This window comes from Anguilla anguilla, chromosome 1, assembly GCF_013347855.1.
Source record: "Anguilla anguilla isolate fAngAng1 chromosome 1, fAngAng1.pri, whole genome shotgun sequence".
In the NCBI taxonomy this organism is placed as follows: domain Eukaryota; kingdom Metazoa; phylum Chordata; class Actinopteri; order Anguilliformes; family Anguillidae; genus Anguilla; species Anguilla anguilla.
Genome location: NC_049201.1, coordinates 47,437,443 through 47,452,534, shown reverse-complemented (window position 1 = coordinate 47,452,534; position 15,092 = coordinate 47,437,443). Strand labels below are relative to the sequence as shown.

General features: G+C 39.5%; 1 protein-coding gene across 1 annotated transcript; it reads left to right on the top strand.

The window, feature by feature from the left end:
- Positions 1-5,131: 5,131 nt before the first annotated feature.
- Positions 5,132-15,092, top strand: decr1 (2,4-dienoyl CoA reductase 1, mitochondrial). Its single transcript, XM_035391081.1, has 10 exons — positions 5,132-5,299; positions 5,952-6,151; positions 8,255-8,312; positions 8,671-8,757; positions 8,869-9,016; positions 10,793-10,892; positions 12,201-12,273; positions 12,656-12,802; positions 13,257-13,319; positions 13,402-15,092. The coding sequence occupies exons 1-10, from the start codon at positions 5,222-5,224 to the stop codon at positions 13,459-13,461; spliced, it is 1,014 nt and encodes a 337-aa protein (XP_035246972.1). The 5' UTR covers positions 5,132-5,221; the 3' UTR covers positions 13,462-15,092.

The window sequence follows — 15,092 nt, the reverse complement described above, 5'->3', positions numbered from 1 at the left end:
GCAAGATGCGCATCTATCCAAGAATCTATCCAGGGCTGTGCCCGACCTCGGAAGTGGGAGGAGCTGAGAGGCTCAGTTGGAGATCACTTGTCTCATTGATGGAAGAGGTACCAGGGTGGATGTTACAAGAAATTCAGTTTCGTGCCTAGATCTTACCTTAGTCTCTGGAAATATGAGTAATTCATGTGAATGGAATGTAAAGAAGGATTCTAACATAAGGAGTGATCACTTTCCGATATTATGCTCTTTGAATTTTGATATGTATGTACAGGAAGGTAACGTAATTGAAAGATGGTGTTTTCCTAAAGCTGACTGGGAAAAATTTATAGAATGTTGTATTGAGTACACTGAAAGAATATCTATGAGGTTGGTGTAGATAACTGTACAGGAGCAGTGACTTCCATGATTATTAGTGCTGCATCAATATGTATTCCTAAAGAGCATGGTGAATGGGAAAAATAAATGATTCCATGGTGGAATGATGAATGTAAAAATGATATGAAAAAGAAATCATGCATTCATAATATTAAGAAATTATTTGAGTCAAGATAATCTGATTGATTATCAAAGGAAGAGAGCTGTGACAAGGAAAATTATTAAGTCATCCAAGAAGAATGCATGGAGGCAATTCTGCTCCTCCATTGGCAGAAGAATAGAATTGGGTGACATTTGGTCAATGATTAAAAAGATAAGTGGAAAAAGAAAATCTGTTAAAATCCCAGTGTTGATAGATTGAAAATATCTGGCAATTACAAATAAGAAGTTTGCAAGTGTACATAGTGAAAGTCATTTAGATGAGATACATAAACAACAAAAAGATGAAATTTTAAGAGCAAATGCTGATGTAACAAAGAAAAAGGATAGTGATGGATCATCACTTGACATGGACTTTACATTACATGAGTTGAAAATGGCCTTGGAGGGAAGTGGATATACTGCTCCAGGACAAGACCAATTATGCTATGCTATGTTTAGACAATTACCAGACGAAGTCTTGAAAATTATATTGAACCTGTTTAATAAGATATGGAGAGAAGGTGTAATGCCTTGCAGTTGGAAAAGTGCTTTGATTCTACCTTTTGATAAACCTGGCAAAGACCCAGTTAATGCAGGAAACTACAGGCCTGTAGCGTTGACAACTCACTTCTGTAAACGGATGGAAAAGATAATTGTTTGTAGATTGTCATACTGTTTAGAACAAAGAGGATCGCTAAGCTCATGTCAAAGTGGATTCCGTAAAGGTAGATCTACGCTAGATGCTTTAGTGAAAGTTAGTAATGAGGCAGAAAAAGCAATTAGTATAAATGAGGTCATGGCTATAGTGTATTTTGATATTGAGAAAGCTTATGATTCCATGTGGAGAGAAGGACTATTGATTAAAATGCATAAAATGGGTATTGGTGGAAGGCTATACAACTGGGTCTTAGATTTCCTGTCTAGTCGGACATTCCATGTTGAAGTTGAAGATGCTGTTTCAGATGATTTTGATATTGTAAATGGTATTCCTCAAGGTAGTGCTATTAGCCCTATTCTGTTTAACATTATGATAAATGATATTTTTATGAATGTTGGTGGAGATATTGGGTTATCGCTTTATGCAGATGGTGGGGCTATATGGAAAAGAGGGAAAAATATTAGACATGTGACTAATATTCAGAGTGCTATATTGAATGTTGAAAGATGGTCATATGACTGGGGATTTAAGATGTCAGTTGCAAAGTCATGATACATGTTCTTCACCAGAAAGAGAAGGATAGATAATATGCAGCTTAAATTTGTATGGGCAATGTATGGAAAGGGTAACAGAGTTCAAATGTCTAGGGTTATGGTTTGATGAGAAATGTATATGGAGAACTCATGTTAAACAAATTGAAACAAAATGTAAAAAAGTACTGAATCTCATGAGATCAGTTTCTGGATATGAATGGGGAGCAGATAAACAATTGTTACTGGATATCTATAGGGCCTTAAGACAATCATGTATTGATTATAGGTGTATGGTATATGGAGCAGCAGCTAAGAGTGTTTTGGAAAAATTATACAGAATACAGTCCAGAGCTCAGTATTGATTCAGTATTGGTGCAATTAAAACAACTCCTACTAATGCACTACTGGTGGAAGCTGATGAATTTCCATTATATTTAAGACGCTCAAAGTTGTCATTGGCATATTGGGTTAAGTTAAAGGGATCTGGAGAGGAACAACCTACAACAAAAGTGCTGTGTGATTGTTGGGAATATTCACAACTTAAAGGTAAAGGATTTGGTTGGAATATTAACACAACAGCAGAAGAATATGGTTTAAATAGGTTAGAATATGGGCCAAATATTGTGTGGGGTAATTTTCCTCCATGGATATTACCAGTGCCCAATGTGGACTTGCAACTCGTGGAGCAGAAGAGAGAATGGATTGAAAGGGAAGTGGATAACATTGGATATTTGGTTCAAGATTATGAATTATTATAACTATATGTAAATATTTACTGATGGATCTAAAGATCCAGGGAGTGGACATGTAGGAACAGGAGTGTACATACCTGAGTTTGATGTAGTCATATGCAAAATAATTAATGATAGATTATCTGTATTTACAGCAGAAATAGTTGCTATAATTTTAGGATTACAATTCATAGAAGAGGTAAGGCCTGAGAGAGTTGTCATTTGTTCAGACTCTACTGCAGTTTGAATTAAAAAGAAACAATAAGAGATGATTTATTGATGGAAATATTTACGATAATGCTAAGAATACAAAGAGTTTGAATTGATGCACAATTTTGTTGAGTTCCTGCTCATGTTGGTGTAGAGGGTAATGAGAAAGCAGATGAGATTGCAAAGAGAGCGTTGAAATTAAATGACGATGAAATAATGACAGTTCCTTTGGAAAAGGTGAGGCCAAATCGTTCATAAGAAAGGCAGTGAGGGATTTGTGGCAGAAGAAGTGGGAAATAGATATCAAAGGGAGACACTATTTCAGTATACAGAAATCCATTAAGGTGAAGGCTTTCAAAGGGAAGTGCAGAAGGGAGGAAGTGGTTTTTTCTAGGTTAAGATTTGGACATAATGGATTAAATTCAACTCTTTATTTAATGGCGAAGTATATTTCAGATAAATGTGATATTTGTAATGTTCCCAAAAATGTTTAGCATGTCATAATGAGATGTAGTAAATATAATTCAGAGAGGAACACTTTACGTGATATAGCTATATAGCTTGGACGGGGATGGAATTTGGAAGGGATTTTAGGGATGGGAGAAAAAATGTGGGAGTGCTGCAAGGCTCTCTTTATTTTCCTTAAAGATACAGGATTATATCATAAAATATAGGGTTTTTTTTTCCTTTTATGTAATCTGAAGTATTAAGCACTAATGTTACACACTCCGGCACAGTAGGTGGCGGTATGCACCTGTACACGTTTGTTTACGATCCGTCATTAAATTTAGAGAAGAAGAAGAACACATCGGCGTGATATTTGGTTTTAGAAGAAAGTTACCTAACCTAGGACTGCACATGTATGAATCTTCACTGGAGAGAGTGAAAAACTTCAAATTTCTGGGAATCTGGTTTGAAGAGCGAATGACTTGGGCGGTTCATACAGCAAGAGCACTAGCAAAAGGGGAAAAAGTGTTAAATGTCATGAGAAGTCTGGCTGGATGTGACTGGGGGGCAGAGAGAGAGACTATGCATTTAATATACCAGGCAATGATAAGATCTGTACTTGACTATGGGTGTTTTGTTTATGGCCAAGTCGGTGCTCGGGAAATTAGACATTCTACAGAGCAAGGCATTGAGACTCTGCTGTGGGGCTTTTAAAACGTCCCCAATTCCTGCACTGCTTATTGAAATGGGAGAAATGCCCTTATACTTAAGGCAAATTAAGTTGGGGCTGCAGTACTGGGTAAAACTAAGTGGAGCTAATAAAACACTCCCAGCCAGGTGTCTTTTACAAGGGTCATGGAATCCGGGTGGCAAGATTAAAAGGAAACCATTTTTTGACAGTGTTAATCAGTGGGCCAGTAAATTGAGAATGGAACAGGAAAGCATAGCAAATCATACGGGCTGGTTACCTGTACCTTTTTGGGTAATGCAAGAGCCGGACATTGACCTCACTTTTTTTACAAGAAAAGGACAGTAGTGTGATAGTTTCAAAAACAGAACATTATCTCAACAGAGAGATGGAGTCTTATTTGAAAGTTTTTACAGATGGTTCTAGGGACCCAGAGAGTGGGAAAGCAGGATTTGGACTGTATTTGGCTCAGTTTGGTTTTAGGATTGAGCGGCGTGTCACTGATGGAAGTTCTGTCTTCACGACAGAACTACTGGCAATTCTTTGGGCTTTGTGGTGGACAGAGGACGTAAGACCAAAGAAAGTCCTCATTTGTTCTGACTCAGCAGCTGCTCTGATGGCTATAAGAGGACTTAAATCAAAAGCTCGGCCTGACCTTATTAATGAGATTTTATCTGTTTTGTTCAGAATTGGGAAATCTGGTTGCGAAGTCAAGTTCTGCTGGGTTCCTGGGCATACTGGAGTTGAGGGAAATGAAATAGCTGACACTATAGCAAAGGCAAGTCTTAAGAAAGGAGACATAGATGTAAATATATCCCTGGGAAGGGTGGAACTTAGAGGAAAAATCAAGGAGGGTGTTGAAAGAGAATGGCAGGGATTATGGGAAAAGGAGACTAAAGGAAGACACTATTTTTATTTCCATCCTCAGATTAAAAAACCCAGTTGTTGGTCTGGAACCCGAAGAGATTCAGTTAAAATTAGCAGACTGAGGCTTGGACACTGTGGGTTAAATCATTACTTGCACATTGTAGGAAAACATCCAACAGGACTATGTGAGTGTGGAAACCCAGAAACAGTCAAGCATGCTCTCCTGGAGTGTGGCAAGTATAAAGCAGAAAGGGAAACTTTCTATAAGAGATTGTCAGACCTAGGAGTAGTTGCATTCTCCGTTAAATCTTTTTTTGGCCAAAGCGAGAACCACCAGCTGATCACCAATACAGTTTTACAGTTCCTGCACGAGTCAGGACTGTATATGAGAGTATGAGCTGCAAATGTTAAATTTCTATCCTGTGGAGGGCAGTAATACGCCTAGTTGCGTCTACACTGCCGGAAACTGACAAGAAGAAGAAGAAGAAGAACACATCGGCGTTTAAATAAGTCGGTGAAAGGCATAGACCGTATAAAAATAGGTGAAAGGGCAATCCCATTTTTTCAAAACATGGCGTCGACTGTAATGAGAAGGGTTTCAGCATTTAAAGGTGATCTGAGCATGCCATTAGGCTGTCTGCATCAAAGGGTAAGATGAACGATTAATGCAAGATTTTCGCGTTGAGAGTCAACAAAAGTGTCACAAGTAAGGAAAAGTTTGCAGACTACATTATCTCCGTGGCTTATGCAGTGCCTCATTGGTTCTGACGCTAACGTACTAAAAAATTAAAATACAAAGAAAATACATTTTTAAACACTTGCGTGACAAGCTACCATAAATCTTCCAAGTAAATATGACTCTTTAGTCTGATAAACTTTTTTAAACACGTGAAGGAGGTTAGCGTCAGAACAAGTGAGATATAAGGTGGAAAATTCATGTTCAGAAAGTAAGTCGTCCCCATTATTTTGTTCCAATCACCTGGGTTTGCCAATTTGAACAATTTTTCAGCCAGTAGAACTAATTGCAGATATTGTATAAAAGAGTAAATAGTGGCGAAATCAAGCAGTTCAAAGGTTCAAAGGTGGAAGAAACGCATGTCAGGGTCTTTCTGACCCCCTCTGCAGGTGCGCCCTGCGACCTGCACTATTCGTTTAAATGTTGCGTGCCCTATCTCATGATCTCATGAGAATGTGCATTAGTACACATCGCTAAAAATAAAGTTGGCTAGCGTGTTCTCAAAACTCTTCACAGAAGGGGTGTAGCTAATATAATGCATGGGTTTCTTTCTCTTTTTAACTAGTTTATAAGCTGTGGACCAAAGGTTTTGTTGCAATCCAACCTTCCTCAAGCTGGATTTTTCCCGCCCAATGAAGGGGTGATGTTGCTACCTGGTTCGTTCAAAAACAAAGTTGCCTTCATAACCGGAGGTGGCACAGGTCTGGGGAAAGGAATGACCACCACTCTTTCTACTCTGGGTGCCAAATGCGTCATTGCAAGCAGGTGAATTCTTCTCATTATTTTACATATAGGCCTACAGAAATGTTAATTATTTTCATATAAGTAATGGGTCACATTGTAGTGTTTCACCTATAGTCTTCTTGACAGACCTTTTGTTGTCTGTTGAAAGTTGGCTAAATTTAGCCACCTGTCTGTCATAGTGCGTGGGTGCACAACAAAGGGCCGATTTGTTTCATGATTTTGTGCAAACATCTGCTCTTAATTATCTCAGTCATATCTTGATCTGGCATCTGTATAAGCCCAGTAAAGCCAAACTGATGTTCACTCTTGTCTTGTCTCTTGCTCAGTTCAATTTCTTTTTGGTCAATAAATTATGTTCTTCAGTCTTTCTTTTCTTCCTTTTTTTTATCAGTTTAAGCTGTTGTTGGCAAAGCTGGGATTCTGCCATTCTTGTTTCGTTCTGTACTAGCTAGCTATAGGTCTAGTACTATCTCTGCAGTATTTCTGCTCTGCTATTATCTGTGTAGCCCCACCCTGCCTGCTCTGACTGTTGTGAACATGCCACTGGATTGACAGGCAGGTAAGGAAGCCTCCTTGTAGAGAGCTGCCCTAATTTATTTCAAGATTCAGGTGCAGATAAATTTGGAGTGGCTGATTTCTGAGGCAGTCAGAGAGACCAAATTGTCTTCTTAGAGCTTTTAATTTATTCATATCTGTGAGGAAAGTTAACCAAACATGAACAAAAATGTTCTAAAACAAACTTATATACTGCACCTTTAATTAGGGGGAAGTGTAAGGATGGAAGGTGGAAAGAAGATGGAGGGAACATCAGATGCAGGCTATTAAAATAATGTTTTTGAGGAAAAGAGCGTAACCGTATCTGCTTGGTACACTGGACAGACATATTTACAGATTTTTGTTTATTTTCCTTTTTTTTGCACAACTTGCAATTTAAAAATAAATTACACAAAGAAGATAACTAGGTTGAATATTAAAAACAAACAGAACAACAGAGAGTGGGAATCATCTGTCAGTAGGGGAAACGACAGCATTGAGTGGTGACTCAACGTCTTTAAAATCAGAGGTGTTCTCAAGTAAATGTTATTCTGGACAAGTGTAAAATCTGAAATTACATACATTTTCAAACAAGCATGTAATAGATGGAGGGGCCCACCGCTAGGCAGCTTAGAAGTGTGTGCTGTATGTCTGCGGTCCAATATAATTGGGCTGAATTTAACATGCAAGAGTCGCTTTTAACATCACAATGAAACATCACAAATGAATGAATCATTGCATTTATATAACAATATACTTTTCCAAATGCTCAAAGTGCTTTACAGTGATGAGTGGGAACTACTGTAGCGTATTCTTTTGTCTAGTTGGCTTTGCAGAGGTTAGGTCTGAATAGTGTTCACTGTGTGAACTAAACTGTGTTCTTGGCTAGAAATAGCTGTACAAAATAAGTATTGTATCTTACTGAACCTGTGTTTAGCCGTTGTCTATGACCATGAAATGCACTTTTTGTACGTCGCTTTGGATAAAAGCGTCTGCCAAATAAATGTAATGTAAATGTAACTCACCTCACCCATCACTTGGCACCCAATTGGGTGATGCACGATACCCAATTTGCACCAGCTAAGATGGAAAGGGAGAGTATTTTTTTGCCAATTAAATCAGGGGATGATTAGGTGGCTAGTTTGAAGGATCCGTTTGGGAATTTAGCCAGGGCACCGGGGAGCCCCCTACTCCCACCCTGCTGGCTCACCAACACAACTTAGTTTTCCCTGGTGGTCTCCCATCCGAGTACTAACCAAACCCACACTTGCTGAAATTCAGCCATTCTGTAGGAGCAGGGTGCATGGTCGTATGGCTGCTGGCATGAATCTGTGTTTAATAAGTGGTAATTGCTCTATTAAGGCAGATGATTGGGGTGATGCAATCAGGATAATTGTTTGTTATGTCGTTTGACCCCTTGTTGGTGGAGGATTGAAGTAGGCTAAACGATGTATGAACACGAGCAGTGGAAAACTGATGGCTCTAGTTATAAGTAGACACACAGCCTGAACCATGTCTGTTCTAATGATTTTTCAAAAAGGTAAGCAGGTTTAAAAAAAAAAAAGAAAAAATTCACTACTTGTGTTTCAGAAAATTGGATGTTTTAAAACAGACTGCAGATGAAATATCAACCCAAACAGGAAATGAGGTATGCTACAGATTCTTTATATACCATTTTATGTCTGAACTGAAAACTCACTTAAGATTGCTTATGACAATTATTATTGATTTTGCCTGCCTTTTCTGTTTATTTTTATCCATTAATTTCATTTTGTATGTATTTTGTCTCGTCTTTTTGAATGCACTGTGAAGCACTGAGATGCTGGTTTCCTTTAATAAAACAAAGTGTATTGTTATTATTACTAATGTATAATAAACCAGCTGAATGTGTCTTTGACATTTGTTTAAAACTAACATACATTTTGAAAAGCTGGTTAATTTAAATGTTTTTGTTCAGCACCATTCGTGTTTAGTTACCTTCTTGTTCTGACACATTTTGTTGCTAGGTTTATGCCGTGCAGTGTGACGTGAGGGACCCGTCATCAGTGAAGGCATGCGTCGATGAGCTCGTCAATGTTGCGGGCCTGCCCGATGTACGTCAGTACTGACATTTCACATTGATCTCATTGGCACACATTCTTTCTATGCTCCCCATGTGATCCTTTGACTTTTGGAGTTGAGGTTTATCATTTCACCTGGTTTAGGTTGTGATCAACAACGCCGCTGGAAACTTCATCTCCCCCACCGAGAAGCTGTCCGCCAATGCCTGGAAAACCATAACTGACATTGTTCTCAACGGCACTGCCTACGTGACCCTGGAGGTTGGCAAACGGCTGATCAAAGCAGAGAAAGGTAAGGATAGTCAGAGGGGAAATGAGACGTATTCTCCTATAAGGCCTTGGATGACCTACAAATCTATAAGGTTTAAAGTTATAGGTCACCTGAAATTGATACAAATATATTTCTATCTAGTATGCAAATGTTATGCATTTTAATGTGATGCAAGTTATTGTAGGCATCCACTTTTTCCCCCACTATTTACATGAATTAATGTACATCGACTAGTATCGATGTCAACAAACAATGTCCATCTGGATAACTTATTGAAATCTTAGCTTGTGTAAACTACAAATTTAATGTAAATAGACATGATTGCAAATAAGCAGCAAGGTTGTCATCAGTGCAGTTGCATACAATATTTCCCATTTCTTGTGACAAAGGCTAAATTTGTCTGCTGAAGAGAAGGATTTTTTAACTTGTGGATTTAAAGAAATGGTAATGTGTATTAGAAGTGATGCAGTTAAGGACTGTAGCCAGCAGATGGAAGTAAAGACTCACAAATCTCAATGCGTTTACCTGTATTTTGAGGTAGAAAGATGTCACTGTTGGCTATGTTTTGGAAAAAGTTATACATTTGCTTATTAAGTACGTATAATTATTTCATCCAAGCTGAATTTGTGCATTTCATCAATCTACTTCGAAAATAGGTTTTGCATCAGCATTTGCATTACAGGCATTTTAGCAGACACACTTACCCAGAGCAGCTTACGCAGCCTACATAGCATTTACATTGCATCCATTTCTTCGGCTAGATATATACCGAAGCAATGCAGGTTAAGTACCTGCTCAAGGGTACAAAGGCAGTGTCTTGCCCGAGAATCGAACCTGTGACCTTCAGGTGACAAGACCAGTTCCTTACCCATTATACTACGCTGCTGTTGGAAGGCTACCTTTTTCTTGACAAAGAGGTTGTGTCTTTACAAAACGTGTTTGTATACAGCCTTTGTCTGCGGTAGAGAGTCCCCTCTGATCAATAGTTGTTATTGATGAAGGATAGTAATCTAAAAAACTTTGTCACAATCTGCAAAGGCCCCTCTGTTTCAGTCTACTTAAAACTCAACATTGTAGTATTCTTATCTCTATACTACAGTTGCCTTTTGAATTGTGGCATAAACATGTCATTGTATCATTATTTTTCAGTCAATATTTGTCAAGCCAGGAAGTTCATTATAAAAGCAGATTCATTTTTTAACCTGAGCTTTGTATTGTCATCTTGTTGTTTGTTCTATTGATCCAAAAATATTGGTGACTCATCACAACCCATATATAGTAAAGCTTTGGAATGACTCAGAAATGCTGCAGTGTTACAGTACATTAGTTCCATAATGATGTAATCTGTTTGAACGCTACACGGAAAACATGACTTGGTCATGTTTCGGTCTTCACACCCCCTTGCTTCCCATTTATACCTGCAGTTTATTTAGATTTACATTTATAAGCACCAAATGCTGTTCACCAATGTGCTGGGGAAGTGGTGCGGTGCATTTGGAAGAGAACTGGAAATACTGTATGAGCAAGATTACAGGTTTGAATCTCAGGTGAGGTGCAGTCATTTTACCACTGAGAAGAGTATTCCACCAGAACCGTAAAAGTCCAGCTGTATAAATAGTTATAACTGAAATGCAAGCCAAGAAAGTTGCCCTTGATAAGGACGCTCACTGGGCAAATGCATCAGTGTAATGCATGTATCAGCTGTAGCTGTATTTTCTGTTTTATTGTTACTTATTGAGGTGAACAAGGACTGTGATGCAAATATTGATGTGGCTTTTTTTTTTTTTGTTTCCCCAGGAGCAGCATTCTTGGCCATAACTACGATCTATGCGGAAACCGGCACAGGTTTTCTGGTGCCCAGCGCCTCGGCTAAAGCAGGAGTGGAGGCACTCTGCAAGTACGCATTTCCATTTGAATACATAATGTGGGGGGATTGCTGGAATGTGCAGCACATGGGTTGTGGAGTGGCTTGTGCGGGTAAAGCACATGCTCTTAATGCAGCAGCGTCATGCCCCACAGAATGGAGTCCTGGTTCCAGGTTCCTCTGGTCAAACAGTCAGGTAAAGTCTTTCCACACTGTGTAAGCAGTGCAGTCTTTAACATGATGGCTGTGCAGCAGAGCTGTTCGACTGAAAAAAGACTGCAAGAAGAAGCAGCGGTTGGTTACATTTGTTTTGTAGGGTGCGCACACAAGTCTGTGCTCTCCTGAATTGCGTGAAGCTGTTGCAGTGATGGAACAGTCCTAAAATGTGAGTTGCAATTCCAAATTAAGCAAAACAATAAAATAAAATTATACAAGCAATAAAAATAAACATTGAAAGTATATTAAATATAATAAAATCTTAAATAGAATGTTAAAAATACAAAATAGACCCATTTTTTGAAGCAAATGCAATACATGCTTCTCTGTGTTTATTAAAGATGAGCATTAATAACCATAATTGGAATTCCTCAAAATTTTAATTATCATTAGAGCATGAATGTCTTTACAATCTCTGGAGACATTTGGGCATAATGAAGATGGATTAGCAGGGGTTGAATAAATCAGTGAGAGGGACAGCACTTTCCCCTCATCAAAGGTGCATAGGAGCTTCATTAAAAAACATGAATTCAAATGTCATCTTTGAAGAAGAGATGGGAACTTCGCTACTAGAAACAATTAAGAAACCCAGGAGATTTCACATTGATAGAAACTGTTTAAGACTGCACTAAGCTCAGTTTTAAACAACAGTAGCTAATAGCATGTTAGAGAACTGCAGGCGTCTTTATAGTGTTTAGTTTTCCGAGCGGTTTCAAACTTGCACCATTGGCATTTATGACCACCTACCAGTTAGTTAACTTTTTACCTGACCAAAACAAAAAATATTTAACCTGTCAGTGTAGACTCTTCTCTAAAGATGTTGTCTAGGGTGCTTTTAGCACAGGGTGTGTACAGGGTTTCCAGAATCAATGAAGGTCAGCTCTGTTCCCTCTCCCCCTCCTCAAGCAAGAGGGAGGAATCTGTGCAGCATTTTGCATTCATTTATAATCTCTCTCAGGTCCGTTGCGTGGTGTGACAGAAATAAATGGGACTCGTTTCATTTCCAGCAGGTAATTGTACGCGGTTTCTTTTGGCCATTTCTACAGTTAATGGAGGATTGGATAAGGCATTTTTCACAGCCAGAACCTTAAGAGAGGGGAGTATGCGTATGTGTTTGAATTACAGGTCCCTAGCAGCTGAGTGGGGGAGGTACGGCATGCGATTCAACATCATTCAACCAGGCCCAATAAAGACTAAGGTGCTTTATGTGCACTCTTGCTTTTTTACAGTAAGCTTGTGGAATTACAGAACACAGTTTGTGGGTGCAATTGGTTTCTCACACAGTTTTACGGTATAAAGAGAAATGTCTGCTGATTTGTGAAAAAAGAAAAAAAATTGAAAAGAAAAATATTTGAGATGTTTTAAGTTGTAGTATACTGAATATTTGAAGTCGAAATCTGAATCTAAATATGGTTTAAGTGGTAGTACACTGAATATTTGAAATCTGAATCTAAATATTGTTTAAGTGGTAGTACACTGAATATTTGAAGTGTAAATCCTGTATTTGATTCACTGTGCACTTTTTAGTGATCTCTGGTCTCTGGAGTAACCGTCGCAGTCTCTCATTGTTACTGCGATAGGGCGCCTTCAGTCGGCTGGACCCGATGGGCACGTTTGAGAAGTCTCTGATGGGCCGGATACCGACGGGGCGCCTGGGCACCCCCGGGGAAATCGCCAACCTGGCGGCCTACCTCTGCAGCGACTACGCGTCCTGGGTCTCGGGAGCGGTGAGTCATCGCCGGCGCGTTGGTCCGTGAGCTCGGCGCGGGGGCTCCTGGGTTACAGCAGCGGGCGGAGGGCACGGGTTGAGGCGCGTGGCGCGGCTGGCGTCCGTCCGTCCGTGGCGCCGCCTGGCGCATGAGCGTATATCAGATGCCCCTCTGCATCTTCTACTTTTACTCATTTGGCAGCTGATGTTGTGCTTCTTTTCAATGTGACTTACTGGGCCTTATGACAAATAACACCGAATGCAACAAAACATGACCGCTTCCTATGCAAACAGGGCAGGTAAACAGTTCAGAGACGGTGATTCTGTGACATCTGAAAGATACCCATACTTTTAATAAATATTTTTTTGAGAATGTTTTTAGTAATTAAAAAAAAAAAGATACATACTCTCACTGTTTTAAACTGTGTTGGATCTGAACATGTTTGACAAACCCTTGCATCTATTGTTTGCAGACCATTAGAATGGATGGTGGGGAGTACGTCTCAATAGCTGGCGAGTTCAACGTCCTGAGAGAGGTAATGGCCCCGTTTGAAACGACCACACTTAATGTGTTCTGCAATTTTAAATGGCTTAATTGTGCGTGTTCCTTCCATGCAGGTCACAAACGAGCAGTGGACTGTGATGGAATCTATGATCAGGAAGACTAAGGGATCCTAACGTCTGCCACAGGCATTTGGCTGAAGGAATGATCTGTGCTGTATGAAAGTAGAAACTTTTATGTAGCCTGAAACTGTAGGCTGTAGTCGCCCCCCCCCCCCCCCCCCCCCTTATGAAATGTGAACCTGTTTGAACATGCAGATGCAGTGATGTAAAATAGCAGTGGATTAAAAAACTGAGACATTGTTTCATATGACAGGCTGTCTTCACTGCATAAAAATTACACCACAATGTTTTAAAGACCTTAACAGTCCTTAAACTCTCTTGTAATGTTACTCAGGATTACACTGATGGCAATGATGAGTTGCTGGATGTCGGCTGTCATGTGAGGATTAACCTGTGGGAATACAGATTTTCTTTTAAAATATCCATATATCTGACAGTCATCTGATGTGCTTCCTTCAATATCTGTATATCTGACAGTCATCTGATGTGCTTCCTTCAACCATGTTAACTGTTTTACATAAATGCTGTGTGTTGCTTTGAATACAAATATGAACATCAACAGCAGAGATGCACACTACAGCAAATTCATTAATGTTACAATCTTGAAGATCGCCGTTTCGTTCTCTTTGGCAGTACCAATGGCGAGAAGCGGTAATTGCAGGTGTGTTTTTGCACCTCACTTCCCAGAGATCCAACCGGATCCAACCAGCATCACCTTTATGACATACCTATAGCCTACATCAGGGATCATCAGCTCTGGCCCTCGAATACAAATCCAGCCCTGGTTTTCTTTTCTCCCGGGTATTTAGTGCTACTGATTGGCCAGACTGTCTGCACACCTGACTCCCAGGCAAAGGGAGGGTGGTAAATTAGACAACCAGATAGCCAACTAGAGACTGGAAAAAACTGTACGCCGCTCACACAACTGAGTGGAAGAGCGAGCGTCTACCCTCTCTGGCGGACCAACCACTGATGGGTGATGGAAAACGCGTCACTAACTGTGCGCCGCTTTCAATTTTTTTCCCAGGAATGTTGCCACAGACACCCAGTTCTTTAATCATAAATTATAATAATAATAATATAAATTAATATAATGGGCTCAATCACCATTGTGTTACCTAATTCGCCAATAGATAGTGACTTAACAGACATTTATTAATGAAAATCTTTGAGATGATTACTTTAAAACCATTACAGACCGGTTCTTATTATTTTAGTAAATAGTGTTTTGACTTTATTTTATTTAATTCATGTAGGCTCTCTGGATTTAATTCTACTGTACGAGTGAAAATGGCAGAATCAGATTGTCCATAAAGATCTGTATGATAAGCAAATAACCTGTTGTTGGTGTGTCAATTGAGATTCTTAATGATAATCGCTGCATGCATGCAAGGTCACTTCTGATGCTATTATATTGGTGACAAGTGTAATAGAAATGGTTGCGGCATAGGCTGCATGACAGATGGAACAAAGGTACAAACCATATCAAGCGGAAGCGAGTGTGTCTCCATCTGTTCATTGTCAAATGGTGCTAGTCTTGGCACAACATGCGAGTAGTGACCCGAACAGGCGGACATCAATCAATCACTGGATGTAGGTGCTTGCACTCAGCATGTTGTGCAACATTATTGCTTGAAGGTGACCAGATAAGTCAGAATTCACTACTGTACACTACATTGAACTAT

Coding starts and splice junctions, on each gene's coding strand:
- decr1 (XM_035391081.1), top strand. CDS start 5,222: ATGGCGTCGACTGTAATGAGAAGGGTTTCAGCATTTAAAGGTGATCTG. Junction 12,274..12,655: donor CAGGCCCAATAAAGACTAAG/GTGCTTTATGTG, acceptor TTACTGCGATAG/GGCGCCTTCAGTCGGCTGGA. Junction 13,320..13,401: donor AGTTCAACGTCCTGAGAGAG/GTAATGGCCCCG, acceptor CCTTCCATGCAG/GTCACAAACGAGCAGTGGAC.